The sequence below is a fragment of the Ciconia boyciana genome, chromosome 4 (assembly GCF_034638445.1).
Source record: "Ciconia boyciana chromosome 4, ASM3463844v1, whole genome shotgun sequence".
Lineage (NCBI taxonomy): Eukaryota > Metazoa > Chordata > Aves > Ciconiiformes > Ciconiidae > Ciconia > Ciconia boyciana.
Genome location: NC_132937.1, coordinates 6,218,571 through 6,239,323, shown reverse-complemented (window position 1 = coordinate 6,239,323; position 20,753 = coordinate 6,218,571). Strand labels below are relative to the sequence as shown.

The window sequence follows — 20,753 nt, the reverse complement described above, 5'->3', positions numbered from 1 at the left end:
TATTAAACACAACTTTTGAAAACTGTCTTCTCATGTCATTTGGAAAGTGTTCTGTAGTGGAAGGATTAAACAGTTTTCAGATAAAGCCAGGAAGCTTTTAGGACCTGACCTTTTAGAACATTACTTTTTAAGCAGTCTGAGACAGCTCTGTGCCAGTCCATGGAATGTGTATGAGCTAAAGGAAATGTTAAAGATAGTTTAATAAGTATACAGAGATTATCTGTTTTTCATTTTATTATCTTAAAATCCCATGTGACTTTTAGCACAGTCATATAGAGATGGAAATATATGTGATGGGTTGACCTCAGTTGGCAGCAAAGTGCCACAAAGCTGCTCAATCGTTCCTCCCACCCCCCGGGGATGGGGGAGAGAACAAGAAGAGCAAAGGCAAGAAAACTCATGGGTCGAGATAAAGATAATTTAATAAGCAAAGGAAAGAGGAAGGAGAAAGGGTGGGGGGGAGGCAGGCAAGTGATGTAGAGGCAATCACTCACCACCTCCCACAAGCAGACTGATGCCCAGCCAGTCTCTGAGCAATGACTACCTTCCCAAAAATCCCACTCCCCTCAGTTTTAATTGCAGAGCATGATGTTATATGGTATGGAATATCTCTCTTGGTCAATTTGGGTCAGCTGTTCTGGTTGTGTCCCCTCCCAACTTGTATACTCCTGACCTACTTGCTGTGGGGGGACAGAGTGCAAAAGAGAAGGCCTTGATAACTGTGCAATCACTGTTCAGCAATAGCTAAAACATGGGTGTGTTGTCAACACTGTTCTGTCCGAATCTAAAACACAGCACCATATGGGCCGCTATGAAGAAAGTTAACTTCATCCCAGCCAGGCCCAGTATAATACATGTTACGGAGGAGAGCAGAATAAACCCCCCATAATCCAGGAGGAAGCAGTTAATGACCTGCTATGCCACCTGGGCACTCCCAAGTCTATGGGGCTGGATGGGATCCACCCAAGAGTACTGAGGGAGCTGGTAGAGGAGCTTGCCAAGCCACTCTCCATCATTTATCAGCAGTCCTGGTTAACAGGGGAGGTCCCAGATGACTGGAGGCTTGTCAACGTGATGCCCATCTACAAGAAGGGCCAGAAGGAGGATACGGGGAACTACAGGCCTGTCAGCCTGACCTCGGTGCCAGGGCAGGTTATGGAGCGGTTCATCTTGAGTGTGCTCAACAGGCATATGCAGGCCAACCAGGGGATCGGGCCCAGCCAGCATGGGTTCGGGAAAGGCAGGTCCTGCTTGACCAACCTGATCTCCTTCTATGACAAGGTGATCCGCCTAGTGGGTGAGGGGAAGGCTGTGGATGTTGTCTATCTAGACTTCAGTAAAGCCTTTGACACTGTCTCCCACAGCATTTTCCTGGAGAAACTGGCTGCTCATGGCTTGGATGGGCATATGCTTCCCTGGGTAAAAAAACTGGCTGGATGGCTGAGCCCAAAGAGTGGTGGTGAATGGAGTTAAATCCAGTTGGTGGCCAGTCACAAGTGGTGTTCCCCAGGGCTCTGTGTTGGGGCCAGTTCTGTTTAATATCTTTATCAATGATCTGGACGAAGGGATTGAGTGCGCCCTCAGTAAGTTTGCAGATGACACCAAGTTGTGCGGGAGTGTTGATCTGCTTGAGGGGAGGAAGGCTGTACAGAGGGACCTGGACAGGCTGGATCGATGGGCCAAGGCCACTTGGATGGGGTTCAACAAGGCCAAGTACAAGGTCCTGCACTTGGGCCACAACAACCCCATGCAATGCTACAGGCTTGGGGAAGAGTGGCTGGAAAGCTGCCAGGCAGAAAAGGACCTGGGGGTGTTGGTTGACAGCTGGCTGCATATGAGCCAGCAGTGTGCCCAGGTGGCCAAGAAAGCCAATGGCATCCTGGCTTGTATCAGGAATAGTGTGGCCAGCAGGACTAGGGAAGTGATTGTGCCCCTGTACTCGGCACTGGTGAGGCCGCATCTCGAATACTGTGTTGAGTTTTGGGCCCCTCACTACAAGAGAGACATTGAGGTGCTGGAGTGTGTCCAGAGAAGGGCAACGAAGCTGGTGAAGGGTCTAGAGCATAAGTCTTATGAGGAGTGGCTGAGGGAACTGGGGTTGTTTAGCCTGGAGAAAAGGAGGCTGAGGGGAGACCTTATTGCTCTCTACAACTACCTGAAAGGAGGTTGTAGAGAGGTGGGTGTTGGTCTCTTCTCCCAGGTAATGAGTGATAGGAGGAGAGGAAATGGCCTCAAGTTGCACTAGGGGAGGTTTAGATTGGATATTAGGAAAAATGTATTCACTGAAAGGGTGGTCAAGCATTGGAACAGGCTGCTGAGAGAGGTGGTTGAGTTACCATCCCTGGAGGAGTTCAAAACATGCATAGACGTGGCACTTCAGGACATGGTTTAGTAGGCATGGAGGTGTTGGGTTGACAGTTGGACTAGATGATCCTAGAGGTCTTTTCCAACCTTTATGATTCTATGTTTATAATGAGATGTAAGAAAATCCCAAACCTACCAAAAAAATACATTTTTGTAGGTCTGATGATTTAAGGTTAACTTGTATATTTAGCAAGAACAAGATTTTAAAAACAGCATATCAACTGCCTTAAAAAAATGGTAGTTGTATTGCAAATAGCCATTCTGCAATTTCAAATGTAGCATAGCACTCTGTTAGTGAATTATCTCTTAGGAATCCAATACTGTTCCCATCAACAAAGTGTAACAGGATTCTTTAGTGTATGAAATACTTTCCTTTCATCTGAACTTTAATTTCAGGTCCGTATCTGTTGTATGTTGGAAATCTTTGTTCACATTGCAGTTCGTTCTTTATGCAAGGTTCAAAGCCACAGTATATTTTGCCGTCCTGAAAACTGACTGGCAGAATGGCCAAGGAAGTTATTAAAGTAAGGGTACAGAAAGATGTTCAGTTACTGTGAGAAATGAGTAATCTGTTAGCGCCTTACGTTTTGCCACTGATGGACTGAACACTGATGATATTGATTAATATGGAGCAGCTGATGAATAGTATCCTCTTAAACAACTACAACTCAAATGCATATTACTGTGAAATATTTAGATAAAGGCAGAAAAGTCAGCTTGAAGAGAGGACCTGTGATTAGGAAACAAGAGAACAAAGAACATGAGGACATGATTGTCAAAGGTGTTGAGGATGTAATCCAGAAAAGGCTGTACAGCTTTCATGGATGTTCAGAAGTACTACAACACTGCTGAAATGTGACCATGCAATATTATGTTTTTGTCTTTGATATTTTTTTTTTATGAATAAGTTCAAGGGTTGGTTTTGCTGTAGCAGGAAGAACTTTTTTAGAAGATCTCAAGATTCAGGTAACTTAAAAAGAAAAATGAAATTACTAAATTGTTTTAAACAGTGATGCATTTTCCCCACAGTTCCTGTTCACCATTTGGTTATTTGTAAGCCAGAATAAGTAACTGCTTTTCTGCCTTTTTTTTTTTTTAATAGTCTTGGTTGCTCATGGTGCAGCAAACAGAACAGCTGAGTAAAATAATGAAGACGCATGCAGAGGATCTTAATTCTGGGCCTTTGCATAGGCTTACAATGATGATCAAAGATAAGCAGCAAGTGAAGAAGAGTTACGTAGGTGTTCATCAACAAATTGAAGCAGAGATGTACAAGGTATTTTATTCAACTGTGTTTTATAGATTTATTATAGTTTTGCTTAGAAAATTAAGGGTGAATTTTTTTTTTTTTTAGTTCTGTTTTTGTGCTATGGTACAAATGATGATCTGTGATATGTAGACTGTGTCTAGTTTCAGTTTTTGATATTTCCTCCACATTTTCTCTCCCCTGCTAGTTGACAAGGCAGAGATTGAAAACATTATTCTATATGAATTTATTTGGACAGATATGGTGGGTTGACCCCAGACAGCAGCTAAGCACCATGCAGCCACTCACTCCCCCTGCCCCTAGTGGGATGGGGGATAGAATAGGAAAAGCAAAAGAGGGAAAACTTGTGGGTCAAGAGAAAGGCAGCTTAAGTGGTGGTGGTGAAGAAACAAACAAGTAATGCAAAGGCCATTATTCACTATCTCCCACAAATAGACTGATGCCCAGCCAGTCTCTGAGTGTTGGCTACCTCCCCCAAATACCCCTCCCTTCAGTTTTCATTGCTGAGCATCACGTTATATGGCATGTAATATCCCTCTGGTCAGTTGGGTCAGCTGTCCTGGTTGTGTACTCTCCCAACTTCTTTCCCACTCCTAGCCTACTCATTGGCGGGGCAGAGTGAAAAACAGAGAAGGCCTTGATGCTGTTCAAGCACTGTTCAGCAATAGCTAAAACACTGGTGTGTTAACAGCGCTTCAAGTCACATGGGGTATCGGGTGGGCAGAGGGGCAATGCTGGTATTTGGGATGACCTGCGAGTGTGGAGTGCCTCTGAGATGAGTGTAGGAGTGTGTGTTTCTGTTAATGAGCACCAAGCTGGACTAGCCAGTGAGTAGGAGACCTGTGGAGTGGGTAGGAGGGCTCAGGATACAGGCCAGGGTATTGGAGTGTGGTGGGTTGACCTTGGCTGGCTGCCAGATGCACACCCAGCCACTCTCTCACTCCCCCTCCCCAACAGAATGGGGGAGAAAATAAGATGGAAAAACTTGTGGGTTGAGATAAAGACAGGGAGAATGCTTACCAGTTGCCATCATGGGCAAAACAGACTTGACTTGGAAGAGTAATTTATTGCCAATTAAAAACAGAGTAGGACAGTGAGAAAACAAAGACAAAACTACACCCTCTCCCCTCCCCCCCCCCCGTTTTTCTTTCCAGGCTCAACTTTGCTCCTGACTCTTCTACATCTTCCCCTGAGTTGTCCAGCAGTGCAGGGGGATAGGAAGTGGGGGTTGTGGTCAGTTCATAACACTGCCTCTGCTGCTCCTTCCTCCTCATGCTCTTCCCCTGCTCTGGCGTGGGGTCCCTCCCATGAGATACAGTCCTTCACTAATTGCTCCAATGTGGGTCCTTCCCATGGGCTGCAGTTCTTCAAGAACTGCTGCAGCATGGGTCCATATCATGGGGTACAGTCCTTCAGGACCGGAATGCTCCAGTGTGGGTCCCCCACAGGCCACAGTTCTTGCCAGGAGCCTGCTCCAGTGTGGGTTCCTCTCTGCAGGCTGCAGCTTCCTTCAGGGTATATCTATCTGCTGCGGCATGGGGTCCTCCATGGGCTGTAGTGTGGATAGATGCTCTGACATGGTCCTCCATGGGCTGCAGGGGGACATCCTGCGTCACCATGGTCTTCACCACAGGCTGCAGGGGAATCTGTGTTCCAGCACCTGGAGCACATCCTCCCCCTCCTTCACTGACCTTGTCATCTGCAGGTTTTTCTCTCACATTTTTTTTTTTTTCCTCACTCCTCTCTCTCACAGCTGCCACACAGTGTTTTTTACCCTTTCTTAAATATGTCACAGAGGCGCCACCTGTGTTGCGGATTGGCTCAGCTTTGGTCAGCAATGGGTCTCTTTTGGAGCTGGCTGGATCTGGCTCTGTCCAACTTGGGGGCAGCCCCTGGTCTCTTCTCGCAGAAGCTACCCGTGCCATGTAAACCCAATACGTGGAGGGACAGAGGGGCTGTGCCACTCAAGGGATCTGTGAATGCGCTTGTGAATCGTGTGGTGTGTGTGCTTTCACTGGTGACCTTCAGTCCTTACCAGCTGCAGAGGAGGAAAGGGACTTGGTTGTCTATACTTATGTTTTGTGCGAGTCCTGGCTGTTAAAGGCAGTGCCTTGTCTGTGGCAGTCTGTGTAGCCCTCTGTCCTCTCTGTGTGTGTGTGTCTGGGATGCACACTCAGCCTTGCTACTGGTTGTACCTGCAAATGGGAAAGCAGCAGCCACATCTATCGGCCTGGGATGGAGATCCCCAGGTCTCCGGGCTGGGCTCCAGTGGCTTGGCAGAAGGAATCCCTGGGCTCTGAAGCTGCTGGAGGCAGTGGCCACTTATAACATCCCTTGACATCCTTGAGATCAGAGCTTTAAAAACATTTGTTAATGAGTGCTCCTTACTGTCCAGAATGTTTTGGGTAGAAGTGGGATTCTAGTCCCTATTCTAAAATATAAATCAAGTGTAAACTAAATATTAAGTCTGCAGGTAAAGCTGTTCAGGGCCTTTTCTGTTACTTTTAGCATTAGTGGTGGAATAAAAACTGATGTTAGTTGTCCTGCTGATGTTGAGAGTGCTGTGTCTAGGCAGTGAAGCTGATGGGAATCAGTTTCATTCAGGTGCTCTGGGGAAAGGTTAGTTGCAACTGTCAAAAATCAGGTCTGAAAAAAAATTGGTCTGAAAGTTCTACTGAGAGATGGAAAAGCACCGTTTCTTCTTTCTTCCAGCAACATGGTTGGTGTTGAGGTAGAGATTTAGAGTAGTGTATAGAACTTTTTCATCTAGTGTGATTTCAATAAGCATCTTTTTGGTGCTTTTTTCCACTTGATTAAAATGTACTAATGTTTATGATAAACTGTGTTTCCTAAACATTTGTTGTTATACTGTACTGCACTGATGCAAATAGGGAAACTGTTTCAGGCCTCAATTTAATCCCTTACATTTATTGGTTTTGTTTTTGTTACAGCAGGTAATAGCCTTTTAAGATAACCTCAAGTTAATGAAAAAATTTAATATGCTTATTTTGGAAAATAAATTCTGTAATTCTTTTTCACTAATGGCAAGATTGTTTGTAATGGTGAGGTTGAGTATTTTTAATACATTTTATATTTCTGCTTTCTTAAAGGTCACAAAGACAGAATTGGAGAAACTAAAATCTAGCTATAGACAACTAATAAAAGAAGTAAATACTGCCAAAGAAAAGTATAAAGAAGCTGTGGCTAAAGGTATGACTGACTTGTATTAATTTTATCTATTTATTATTGTGGTTTTAGAATGTACTAAAACTCTTACAGTGAAACAAGATAATGTTTTTATTTTAAGCAGCTCAATTGCAATATTAAAAAAAGTGTCTTAAGACAGGCTAATTGTCATCATATATACTTGATGGTACTGTTTTTGAAAATCAAAATAAATGATAGCCCTTATTAAAAGAACAGAGCTACCATGTATTTTAAAACTCATCATTCCATCAGTGGACATATTTGGAATGTAAAATTACTCAAATCAACTGTAATAGTGGTAAGCAGGTTGCAGCTCTGTCTCATCTACATTGTAGCTGCAGCCTATTTGTATCCTGTGATCTTTTATGGTTGCTGCAGTGGCAGCGACACCAATTCTTGATGCTTAGTAGAATGGATCCAAATTGTTTAACCTTAAGCAAAAGGGGGAAAAGAATTCATTGGTATACTGGGATGTTTTAAAGCTTTTAAGGGAATGGTGTGTCCAAATTGCATGTTTTTTGATTCCTGTTGATTTGTACTAATGATTAGGTAAATGAGAGCCTTTGTTCTATTGTCTGTTGAAATATCTTGTTAATGATTAGTGGTTTTTTACATGCCTTTCTAAGATTTATTTTTTTCTTTAAAGAAAATTAATTGGATGGCAGTGTGTAAATATAATTCCAAGATCCATCTTTACTTTTTGTATGACTGCCTAAAATGATACTTATTGTCCTTGGTTCTGTTGTACTATAATTCATAGTGCAGTACAGTAGTTATCAGTGCTGAGAGAAAGATTGTTTCTTTAAAAATTTGTCAAAAACTCTGGGTGAAAACTGATAAATGAATGTGTTGAGGGATGTTAAGAGCATGACTTCCTCCTCCAGCTGCTCTGGCCCAGGACTCCTGCCTGGCTTCTGGAGCCCAGCCCGGTGTGCCCAGGGACCTGGGGGGTCTCTGCCCAGGCTGAGGGACGCGACTGCCACTTTCCCATTTGCAGGTTCAACCAGTAGCGAAGCTGAGCATGTATCCCAGAGGCACAAGTGCACACACAGGCAGAGGACACTGACACGACTGGTTATGCAGACTGCCACAGATAAGGCACTGCCTTCAACAGCTCCTACGTATAGGACTCTCACAAAACATATAGACGGACAAGTCCACTTCCTCCTCTGCAGCTGGTAGAGATAGAAGTTCATTAATGAAAGTACACACGCAACACTTAAGGTTCACAAGCACACGCATGTTTGTGGATCCCTCAAGTACTGGCACAGCCCCTCTGTCTGTCAGGTACCCCCACCCAGATCCTGGGCCCTCTTACCTGCTTCATGGGTCCCCTAATTGCTGGCTAGTCCAGCTTGATGCTCACTAGCAAGTATGCACACACTTATCCCATAGGAACTCTGCACTTGCAAGTCCCCCTAGGTATACCAGCACAGACCCTTGCCCATCTGATATCCCTGCCCAGACCCAGGGCCTCCTACTTGCCAGCTAGTCCAGCTTGAACTTTGCTAGTGAATATACATGCACACTAGGTTTTGGGAACATACAGGTGCTCGGCCCCCACCAGCAGCCGGCACCAGGCACATGGGCTGTGACATGAAGTCCCACTCCAGCTGTTGGCACTGAGCCCCTCACACCGGTCCCTTCCAGTAGCTGGTTTTCAGGACAAACACTGTTCCCACCCTGGTGGTTGGAGTTTAAAGTCCCCCACTCTATCCAGTAGCTGACACCAGAGGCCACGGGGTGCCTACACCCCTGGTCTGACTCCAGTAGCTGGCACCAAATCCACTCATGCTGATCTCACCCAGTAGCTGGCATTCCAGGCACAAAGTTTGTAGTACCCTACCTAGATTTAGAGATCTATGGCCACCTCCAACTACTGACATTAGGACCCTCGCTTGCTCTAGTAGCTGACAGCACAGGCTGCAGGGCACCTATACCCCCTGACTGATTCTAGTAGCTGGCACCAAATTCCACTCACACACACAGAGGTCTCACCAGTAGCTGGTGTTCAGTCCTTGTGGCACATGCACACAAGATAGTTAAGAAAATATTTAATAAGAAGATATAAGAAGATAGGATAGACTGCGGTGATCAGGTGCAGGGCTCAGCCAGACAAGCGTATTGACTGGCCCTGTTCTACCTGCCACCAGCCCCTTTGATAGTTTGCCTGCAGTTTCTTGATAGCCCCTCAATTAGTGTGACTGACCAGGTTTGTTTCTGGTTATTGTCTTTGTTAAGGCTAATTGGTCAGGTTTTATGTCTCTGTGTTTGTCTCCTTCCCTTTCCTTACCCTACCAGCTGAAGAAATAAACACTCTCACGCTCCACATATCCTAACCAATTAGTGCGACTGGCCAGGTTTGTTCCTATCATGAACTTCCTTATCATTTTTCCCTCAGGTTTGTCTCTGTCTGTTTTTGTTTATGGTTCCTTTGACCAGATACCCTTAAAGGAGCAGACATTCTCCTTCCATATACCTTTACAGCATGTAAAGATAAAACAGAATCAGATAAGAGAAATTATACTTAGTGCTGTTTAGCTTATTTTTTTTTAACTGGTGTTCATGTTCATTTAAAAATGTAAATATATACTCAGTTGTTAATTTAATCTAGTTCCCTATTTGTCCTCTATGTTGCTTTAATTTGAAGTTTATCCCCAAGTAACTACATAACATGGGAACTTATAGTACATAATATTAAAATTATAACAGAGTGTTGTGATCTAATATGTTCTTTTTATTCCTTCTTTCTGTTCTAGTTCTGGTCATTGTTCTTCATTCCTTATGCACCAAACTTTTCAATTGAAATCAGAGTGTTTTGGCTATTCAGGAACTGCAATGTTTTGATGTTTTCCTGATTAACTGATGTGGTGGGTTAACCTTAGATGGTTGCCAGGTTTCCACTAAGCTGCTCTCATTCCCCCTCCTCAATAGGACAGGGGGAGAAAATAAGATGAGAAAAGCTTGTGGGTTGAGAAAAGGACAGGGAGATCCCTTACCAATTACAGTCACAGGCAAAACAGACTCACCTTGGGGATGATTAATTTATTGCCAATTAATAACAGAGTAGGATAATGAGAAGCAAAGACAAAACTAAAAACACCTTCCCCCTCCACATCCCTCTTCTTCCCAGGCTCAACTTCACTTCTTTGTTCCCAACTCTTCTGCCCTCCCCTGAGCAGTGCAGGGTGGATGGGGAATGGGGATTGTGGTCAGTTACTAAAAGTTTGTCTCTGCTGCTCCTTCCTCCTCATGCTCTTCCCCTGCTCCAGCGTGGAGGCCCTCCCATGGGATACAGTCCTTCATGAGCTGCTCCAATGTGGGTCCTTCCTATGGGCTGCATTTCTTCAAGAACTTCTCCAGCATGGGCCCTTTCCATGGGGGTACAGTCCCTCAGGAACAGACTGCTCCAGTGTGGGTCCCCCACAGGCCACAGTTCCTGCCGGAAAACCTGCTCCAGAATGGGCTCCTCTCCAAGGGCTGCAGCTCCTGCTAGGAGCCTGCTCTGTTGTGGGCCCTCCATGGGCTGCAGCTTCCTTCAGGGCATATCCACCTGCTCCAGCGTGGGGTCTTCCATGGGCTGCAGGGTGGATATCTGCTCCAGTGTTGTCCTCCATGGGCTGCAGGGGGACAACCTGCTTCACTCTGGTCTTCACCACAGGCTGCAGGGGAATCTCTGCTCTTGCCCCTGATATATCTCTTCCCTGTCGTGGGGAAGATTTTAGGCTGCTTAAAGAACCACCACCAAAGGTATCAGCAAAAGTGGTTTTATTGAAGTAAGATGTTGTAAAAGTGAGACTTAAAGTCTGATGGCAAGGTTTACTCTATTACTGCACAGAGGATGTAATAATAATTCAAAGTTACCTATACAAAATCTTAGTGTGCTATAATACAAGGTTATGCACGATGTTGGTCACTTACCAAAGATCTGCAGTTGGTAAAGGGGGTCTCAACCTTGAAGAGTAACCTTGAGAGGTGTCCCAGCTCAAGGGGAGATCACTGCTGTGCAGCCAACTGCTTAGCAGGGAGAGCTTGAAAAAAGCTCACTTAGGCTGTCATATTTATGGAATAAAGTGGTTGGCTCATAGTCAAATTACATGTGATGGAGAAGGTAAGCATGAGACTCCTTGTACCCACAACTTTCTTTGTTCCTTGACAAATTAGTCTTGGAAGAACCACCTGGTATTCATGCGTTAATTGCATGATCGGTGTTCCAGTTTCTAAGCTCTCATGCATCAGTGCTCACCATGTCACCCTCTTCCTGTATGGGTTTTCAAAGAACAGATTGGAACTTGAGAAGTTCATAGCCCTGTTATGGCCTAGGCCTTTACTTCCTTTGAGCCTGAGCCAAACTACCACTAGTTTGGTCAAGGAGTCGAGTGCATCAGTCACATTCCCTCGCCTTCTTCACTGACCTTGGTGTCTGCAGGATTGTGTTTCTGAGTTTGGTGGTATTTTTTTTTCTCACTCCTTTCTCTCACAGCTGTTGCGCAGTGTGGGTGTTTTGTTGGTTTTGGTTTTTTTTACCCTTTCTTAAATATGTTATCACAGAGGTGCCACCAGCATTGTTGATTGGCTCAGCTTTGGCCAGCGGTGGGTCTGTTTTGGAGCCATCTGGAACTGGGTGTGTCTAGCATGGGGGCAGCTCTTGGTGTCTTCTCACAGAAGCCACCCCTGCAGCCCCCCTGCTACCAAAACCTTGCCATGTAAACCCAATACAACTGAATTAATATTTTTTTAAATAAAAAACTCTGCTGGTTTTGGCTGGGATAGAGTTAATTTTCTTCCTAGTAGCTAGTATGGGGCTATGTTTTGGATTTGTGCTGAAAACAGTGTTGATAACACAGGGATGTTTTAGTTACTGCTGAGCAGTGCTTACACAGAGTCAAGGCCTTTTCTGCTCCTCACACCACCCCACCAGTGAGTAGGCTGGGGGTGCACAAAAATTTATGAGGGGACACAGCTGGGACAGCTGACCCCAACTGACCAAAGGGATATTCCATACCATATGATGTCATGCTCAGCAATAAAACTAGGGGGGAGGCTGGAAGGGGGGCTGCTGCTCGGGGACTGGCTGGGTATCGGTTGGTTGGTGGTGAGCAATTGTTTTCATTTGCATCACTTGTCTGTCTTGGGTTTTATTTTCCTCTTTGTTATTTTTTTTCCTCTTTTCCTTACAATTTTTTTTATTATTATGTCTTTTTAATTATTAAACTGATTTTATCTCAACCCACAAGTTTTTCTCACTTTTACCCTTTCAATTCTCCCCCATCCTGTGGTGCTTAGTTGCTGGCTGGGGTTAAACCATAACAAACAAGCGCTGTTTTTAAGACACTTAATTCTGTTGTGGTTTTCCTTAACCTTCTTATTCCTTCTTCCATTATTATATTTCATACTTAATTTCTTAGTGTAAATCTCAGTTAACAAACTGATCCTCAGAAAAATGTTTCAGCTTTTTTGCCAAGAATTGCAAAATTAAATGTCTTACAGCTTCTCTTACCCCCCACCCCCCCCAGCTGTGTTCTTGATCACAAATATTTTTGTAGTTGTAGTGGTGTAGATAATAAATTAGTAAATCAGTTGCAGGTCAGCTGAGCTGTTGTAACTTTTTTTAAGCCATGGTATTTTCATAGGGTTTCTGAGCCCTTGAATTGTCAAGCTGGTTTGTGAGGTGAACAAGTTAAGGAGGTCTGAGTAACTAGTGGGGTTTTTTACAAATTATGTGCTATTAAGAGATATGCTTTTTATTAATATGCAAACTGCTTTAGTTTTTCAGGATTTCAGGAATCGTTGAAAACAAGGGAAGGTACAGTGCCTACCAGAAGATTGGGAGGGCATAACCAAGTATTGAAAATAAGATAAAAAAGATTTTGTTAAACCAAAAAAAGACATACATAAGCTCTTACAAGAAATGTGTCTTTAAAAGAGCACAAAAAGGACTCAGCGGTTAGGGTAAACAGTCCAAGTTCTTAGTTATAGATAAGAATCTTGGCATGTGCTTTCTTTTGTTAACAAGGAACTTGGTGTCTGGAAGAAGCCTGGATGCATGCATAAGGAGAAAGTTATATGCTCTAGTCCACACCCTTACCTGAACAATCAGAGATCTAGAAATAAAGGATGCGCCACAGAGCTCATCTTCTACCAGGGTAGTTACAGTTTAAGAGAGCTAATAGAGAAATGAAACATTAATATCTGAGGCATCTACTGAAGCTGTCTAGAAAGTTCCTTGATAGCCAACAGATAGCAGTAAAAAAACAACAGAGGATTTGACAAATGCTTTAGGATTTAGAAGGGTGTTTGTCATGGATGTACGCTATCACCTGAGCTTCTTCACATAAGTTCTGTGTCAGAGTGGGAGAAGTACTGTTAAGTAATGTCAAAGGAGGTTGGGCCCAGAAAGACTTTGTACTAATGATTAGAAAGACAAGGATTATAGCAATTAATAATAAACATGATATAAGATGATTTTTGGTGGTTGCATAAGCTACTCGAGGTGAAAGTGTTGGAGTATCTGAGGTTTATGGTAAATGTTAAAGGAAGCAGCATTAAAAACATTTATATTGGGAAGATTTATTACTACATCTCAGGTTCTGCTGTATAAGATAACAATTTTGGAGAGATCAGAGTTGACTTTTCTCATAAAATACCACATGAAAGAAAAAAAATCAAAACAACAACAAAACCCTTTTTGAAAAGAACTGCAGAACAGCAGCATGCCCTTCAGGATTGTAAGGTTCAATAGAATAGATCTATTTTTATTCTAGAAAGGTTAAAGAAAATGCTACTATTACTCATGAATATTTACAGCTGAAATCAATGAAAATAAAAAAAGGTGATTGCTACCATGTATCATTCACAAGTGTCATCATTATTTTTTTTTTTTTAAAGGGGTGGGGGTGAGGGAAAGTATTTATGCTGTGTCCCTTTGTGTTAAAAAGTCTTCTGCATCAACTCAGAACTGGGAGTTAATAAAAGAAGGAAGGAAAGAGAGCATTAGATTATCAGCTGCTGTTCAGTTGCCTAGTATTATTTGCTTTTATATTCCAAATGGTGTATTCATTAGAAAACTGGGTTTGAAATACCTAGAAATTTTTTTTTTATGTTTGGTAAGGTATTTTAATCCTGTTTGTTGCTACTTTCCTAAGATCAATTAAATAAATTCTACCTCTGAAAAGCAAGGCTTGGGTGAATATTAAATAGACTTTAGTATTTAGTAGATTTACAGTTTCTTGTGATCTGGTCTAATTTTTCCCTTTCATGATATTGGATAGTGTGACAGTGAATGTGTCCTTCAATGCCTTACAAGTTTGGATGACAAAGACTATATTTATATAACATATCATTAGATTTCTCTAATGTATAGTACAAAATATCCTTGGATTTTGGGCAGCTGGCATTTAATATTATCAAAGGTCATCTAAAATTTGAACCATGACTTCCTTGGCCTTATACTATCTGTGAGCATATAGCACTGCTGCAAATCAGAGCTGGAGTAACAAATTACTCCTCAGAAATGAGGAATGTGCTATAAAAGAAATGAATGTTTTATAAAAGCTTGGTTTGAGTAATTTCTGTGGTGGTTTAATCCCAGCACCAGTACTGTATCCACCCCATATTCTATACTATCTATGTCATGCCCGGGTCCTACACTTTCCAATACATTCCAATTAATCACCACCACTTTCCCTGTCTTTTGAAATATACACACAGATATAATTCCCTTAGTCTATGGGCCATACCTCTAAAATGTCCGCTGAGTTCATTTAGTTCATGACTTTGGGCTCCATCTGTCATAACAGTCCTTCAGGGCAGGAGAGATGGTGTGTGGTGTTGGATTGTTGCATGCTGAAGCCAGTTCTGGTTCCATCACTGCTGTACTTTGCTCGGTTTTCATCAAAGTTCATTCTTCATTAATCTGGGTGATTCTTACTGTAATACCCTTGATATGGCATATAACAACCATAAAAGTGATGACATACAGTATTATATAGCAATTAACATCATACTGTTTAGTTCATGGGCTATTCTCATCCAAAATCAAATCCCCTTGAGGTACACAGCGGACTTCGCCATCCTTTCGCATGACCCACCAAGTGCACACAGGTCCTTGAGCAAAAGCAATCCCACGAATGGGCTTGCCTTTGCCCGAGGCAGGAGTAACCCAGACTGTCTTCCCCAGCATATTTTTTATGTGCATTACAGGGACTTTATCCCCTTCTACAGTACGTAGAAGTTTTGATTGGGCAGGGCCAGCTCGATTGACAGATCCCCTACTGTTGACTAACCAGGTGGCCTTTGCTAAATATGTATCCCAATGTTTGAATGTCCCACCACCCATTGCTCGCAGTGTAGTCTTTAACAGCCCATTGTATCGTTTGATTTTCCCGGAGGCTGGTGCATGACAGGGGATGTGATATGCCCACTCAATGCCATGAACTTTGGCCCAGGTGTCTATGAGGTTGTTTTGGAAATGAGTCCCGTTGTCTGACTCAATTCTTTCTGGGGTGCCATGTCGCCATAGGACTTGCTTTTCAAGGCCCAGGATAGTGTTATGGGTGTGGCCATGGGGCACAGGATATGTTTCCAGCCATCTGGTGGTTGCTTCCACCATTGTAAGCACATAGCGCTTGCCTTGGCGGGTTTGTGGGAGTGTGATATTATCAATCTGCCAGGCCTCCCCATATTGATGTTTCAGCCATCGCCCTCCATACCACAGAGGCTTTAACCACGTGGCTTGCTTGATTGCAGCGCATGTTTCACATTCATGGCTACCCTGTGCAATAGTGTCCATGGTCAAGTCCACCCCTCGATCACGAGCCCATCTATATGTTGCATCTTTTCCTTGATGGCCTGAGGTGTCATGGGCCCACCTAGCTATAAATAATTCACCCTTATGCTGCCAGTCCAGATCCACCTGGGCCACTTCAATCTTAGCAGCCTGATCCACCTGCTGGTTGTTTTGATGTTCCTCAGTGGCCTGACTCTTGGGTATGTGAGCATCTACGTGACGTACTTTTACAGCCAGGTTCTCTACCCAGGCAGCAATATCTTGCCACAATGCAGCAGCCCAGATGGGTTTGCCTCTGTGCTGCCAGTTGCTCTGCTTCCATTGCTGCAACCACCCCCACAGGGCATTTGCCACCATCCATGAGTCAATAGAGAGATAGAGCACTGTCCACTTTTCTCATTCAGCAATGTCTAAAGCCAGGTGGATGGCTTTCACCTCTGCAAACTGACTCAATTCTCCTTCTCCTTCAGCAGTTTCTACAACTTGTTGTATAGGACTCCATACAGCAGCTTTCCATCTCCGATGCTTTCCTACAATGCGACAAGACCCATCAATGAACAGGGCATATTGCTTCTCATTTTCTGGTAGTTTATTGTACAGTGGGGCCTCCTCAGCATGCATCGTCTCCTCCTCTGGTGATATTCTGAAATCTTTGCCTTCTGGCTGGTCCATGATTACTTCCAATATACCTGGGTGACTAGGGTTTCCTATTCGAGCCCGTTGTGTGATCAGTGCAACCCACTTACTCCACATAGCATCAGTTGTATGATGCGTAGAGGGGACCGACCCTCCCTTTGAACATCCAGCCCAGCACCGGCAGTCGGGGTGCCAGGAGGAGCTGTGCTTCAGTACCAACCACTTCCAAAGCAGCTCGAACCCCTTCATATGCTGCCAATATCTCTTTTTCAGTGGGAGTATAGCGGGCCTCGGATCCTCTGTATCCCCGACTCCAAAACCCTAGGTGTCAACCTCAAGTCTCCCCTGGTGCTTTCTGCCAGAGGCTCCAGGTAGGGCCATTCTCCCCGCCTGCGGTGTAGAGCACATTCTTAACATCTTGCCCTGTCCAGACTGGCCCAAGGGCTACTGCATGAACTATCTCCTGTTTAATTTGTTCAAAGGCTTGTCGTTGCTCAGGGCCCCATTTGAAATTGTTCTTCTTCTGGGTCCCTTGGTAGAGAGGGCTTACGATCAGACTGTAATTTGGAATGTGCATTCTCCAAAAACCCGCAACGCCTAAGAAAGCTTGTGTTTCGTTTTTGCTAGTTGGTGGAGACATGGCTGCTATTTTGTTAATCACATCCATTGGGATCTGATGATGTCCATCTTGCCATTTAATTCCTAAAAACTGGACCTCCTGTGCAGGTCCCTTGACCTTACTTTGTTTTATGGCAAAACCGGCTTTCAGGAGGATCTGGACTATTTTTTTCCCTTTCTCAAAAACTTCTTCTGCTGTATTGCCCACATGATGATGTCATCAATGTATTGCAGATGTTCTGGAGCTTCACCCTGTTCCAGTGCTGTCTGGATCAGTCCATGGCAAATGGTAGGGCTGTGTTTCCACCCCTGGGTCAGTTGCTTTCATGTGTACTTAACGCCCCTCCAAGGGAAAGCAAACTGTGGCCTGCACTCTGCTGCCAAAGGGATTGAGAAGAACACATTAGCAATATCAGTTGTGGCATACCATTTGGCTGCCTTTGACTCCAGTTCATATTGAAGTTCCAGCATGTCCGGCATGGCAGCACTCAGTGGCAGCGTGACTTCATTCAGGCCACGATAGTCTACTGTTAGTCTCCACTCTCCATTAGACTTTTGCACTGGCCATATAGGACTGTTAAAAGGTGAACGAGTCTTAGTGCTGACTCCTTGGCTCTCCAGTCAACAAATCAGCTTATGGATGGGAATCAGGGAGTCTCGGTTGGTGCGATATTGCCTCCGGTGCACTGTTGTGGTAGCAATTGGCACCTGTTGTTCTTCGACCCTCAGCAACCCCACAACAGAAGGGTCCTCTGAGAGACCGGGCAAGGTGGACAGCTGTTTAATTTCCTCCGTCTCCAAGGCAGCTATACCAAAAGCCCACCAGTACCCTTTTGGGTCCTTGAAATACCCTCTCCTGAGGTAGTCTAGTCCAAGGATGCACGGAGCCTCTGGGCCAGTCACAATGGGGTGCTTTTGCCACTCATTCCCAGTTAGGCTCACTTTGGCCTCCAATACAGTTAGCTGTTGGGATCCCCCTGTTACTCCACAAATACAGATGGGTTCTGCCCCTGTATAGCTTGATGGCATTAGGGTACACTGTGCACCGGTGTCTACAAGAGCCTTATACTCCTGTGGGTCTGATGTGCCAGGCCATCGAATCCACACAGTCCAGTAAACCCAGTTGTCCCTTTCCTTCATCTGGCTGGAGGCAGGGCCCCCCTAATCCTGGTCATAATATTCATTACCCACTTCTTGTGTACACGAGTCAGGAGTCCCTTCATTAAGATCACGAGTAAGATCAGCCCTTTTACTCTGTCTGGGGAACTGCCCACTGGAAACCAGAGCACCAATTTTCCTGGAAGAACCCCCTTGTTGGGTTATTTTTTTTTTCCTTGCAACTCATGTACCCATGCCTGTAGATTTGAGGTAGATTTTCCATCCTACTTCCTCATGTCCTCTCCATGGTCACGCAGGTAAAACCACAGGGCGCCCTGTGGTGTGTACCCTCTATATCCTCTCTCTTGAGCAGAGGAACGCTGACTCCTAATAGCTGAGATACTGGTCCATACAGGTGGGGAGTAGGACATATCCTCTTTGAGTTGCTGGACCAGTTTCTCCAGAACCGAGACAAGGGAGGAAGAGATACTTTCTCCGTATTCCCAGAGTTGGCCAGCCAATTCATCTACTTTTGGACCCTCTCCATGTTTCCAGGTCAGTATTGCCAATGAGTTGGCATACAATGCTGGTGGACTGCATACAAACTTCCACCACGTGGGTCATGTGCACTGGACTTCATCTGGATCTTTGGATAACTGCTTGTTTTTCAGGTCATCATAAACCACCTCCAGCATGGCTAATTTCCTCAGGTACTGGATACCTCTCTCCATGGTAGTCCATTTGCCTGGGCGATATATAACATCTTCCTTGAAGGGATATCTTTCCTTCATAGCTGACAGGAGTCGCCTCCAGAGGCTGAGGGCTTGTGCCCCTTTTTCAATCACTTTATCAATGACTCTCCCCTAGAAAGCTGTTCCAGCTGTTTGGCTTCCTAACCCTCTAATTCCAGGCTACTGGCCTCACTATCCCAGCATCGGAGCAGCCAGGTGAGAATGTGCTCACCTGGATGATGGCTGAAATCTTTTTGCATATCTTGCAGCTCACTCAGGGATAGGGATCGGGTGGTTTCTGTCTCCTTTATGTGTTCTTCCTTTCCCTCCGAGGAAGACAAGGAACTGTCCCGCTGAGTTCTTCCTTGGGGGGAAGTGGGGAATTCTTCCTCTTCCTCCTCCTGTTCTCCTGATGGCCCTGCTTTAGAGTAGTCTGCCTCTTCGCTGGCGGGGCAGTATGCTTCTTTCTCCTGCTCCCTCTTAGGAGGAGCTTCTTCATCCCTTTCTAAACGAGCTGACTTTCGCTTCCAAGATTTCTTCTTATGTATGGGGGTGACTGATACCGGCACAGGTTGGTTCTCTGGTTCAGCTGCAGTGCCTGTCGCTGGGGTTTGAGTTGCCACAGTGTCTTTCACTGAGGTTGGAGTAGCCACAGTGCCTGTTGCGGGGGTTGGAGTAACTGCAGTGCCTGTCGTGGGGTTTGGAGTAGCCACAGTGCCTGTTGTGGGGGTTGGAGTAATTGCAGTGCCTGTTGTGGGGTTTGAGTAGCCTCAGTGCCTGTCGTGGTGTTTGGAGTAGCCACAGTGCCTGTTGCCGGGGTTTGAGTAGGCGCAGTATTCTTAAATAGTTGTTTAATCCTAAGCAAGACCTGACACACATTCACAAGACATAGCAGTAGGAACATGCTGATTTGAACATCCCAAGGATATTAAAAATTCTCAAAAGCTGTTGTAATTAGCCTGGAGAGGGAGGTGAAGATGGAGGAAGGTGTCTCCCCCATACGTTGGCTCTCCGAGGAGAAAAAGTAAAAAGTGTAATTATTAATAATTTCTGATAGATGGCTTCTGAAGTACAGAGGTAATGGCAATGCTGAGTAGAAGTAGGAGATTGATCTCAAGACCAACAATTTTATCATACCATAAGCTAGTGTTATACGGTACAGCAAAACAATAACCTTAATCCACCTCCCAGAGGTGATAAACAGCACACAAATACTGATAAATAGTATATACGGCAAGTAAGGTGTTACATAACACAACTCTGAGAACAAATACAACAACTTTGAGAGCAAGTAAATCAACATTGTGACCAGCGACTACTAAACTAATATAATGGATGCTTATAACAAATTTGTTTTAACACGCTCTGGTCAGATCTCTTGTTATCTCAAACCCTTCATGCCCCACGTTGGGTGCCAAAAAGGACTGTCATAGTTTAACCCCAGCCGGCAACTAAGCACGACACAGCTGCTCGCTCACCCTCCCCCCTGGTGGGATGGGGGAGAGAATCGGGGGAAAAAAGAAGTAAAACCCGTGGGTTGAGATAAAGACAATTTAATAGGACAGCAGAGGAAGATAAAATAATAATAATAATAATAATAATAATAATAATAATAATAATGATAAAAGAATATACAAAACAAGTGATGCACAATGCAATTGTGCCCGCTGACCGACACCCAGCCAATCCCTGAGCAGCAATTGCTGCTCCCCGGCCAACTCCCCCAGTTTATATACTGAGCATGACGTCACATGGTATGGAATAGCCCTTTGGCCAGTTTGGATCAGCTGTCCTGGCTGTGCCCCCTCCCAGCTTCTTGTGCACCTGGCAGAGCAAGGGAAGCTGAAAAGTCCTTGACTAGTATAAGCATTACTTAGCAACAACTAAAACATAAGTGTGATATCAACATTATTCTCATCCTAAATCCAAAACACAGCACTATACCAGCTACTAGGAAGAAAATTAACTCTGTCCCAGCCGAAACCAGGACACTTACTTACCTAAGATATAAATGTGTTAATGGAGATTGGGATAGAATTTAGTT

General features: G+C 44.4%; 1 protein-coding gene across 13 annotated transcripts in view; it reads left to right on the top strand.

The window, feature by feature from the left end:
* LOC140650543 (tyrosine-protein kinase Fer-like) overlaps positions 1–20,753 on the top strand; it is a 213,971-nt gene that overhangs the window by 14,660 nt on the left and 178,558 nt on the right. For 12 of the 13 annotated variants that reach the window (XR_012042062.1, XR_012042060.1, XR_012042063.1 and 9 more), the window contains 2 exons: positions 3,467–3,640; positions 6,742–6,841. Coding sequence is in view for 9 of the 13 variants with exons in the window: in XM_072858970.1 (XP_072715071.1) it covers positions 3,467–3,640; positions 6,742–6,841 (274 nt within the window). In the remaining 4 variants the exon portion in view is untranslated. Of the gene's footprint in view, positions 1–3,466; positions 3,641–6,741; positions 6,842–7,835; positions 9,521–20,753 lie in introns of those variants that run through there. The other variant, XM_072858978.1, reaches the window with a different exon arrangement.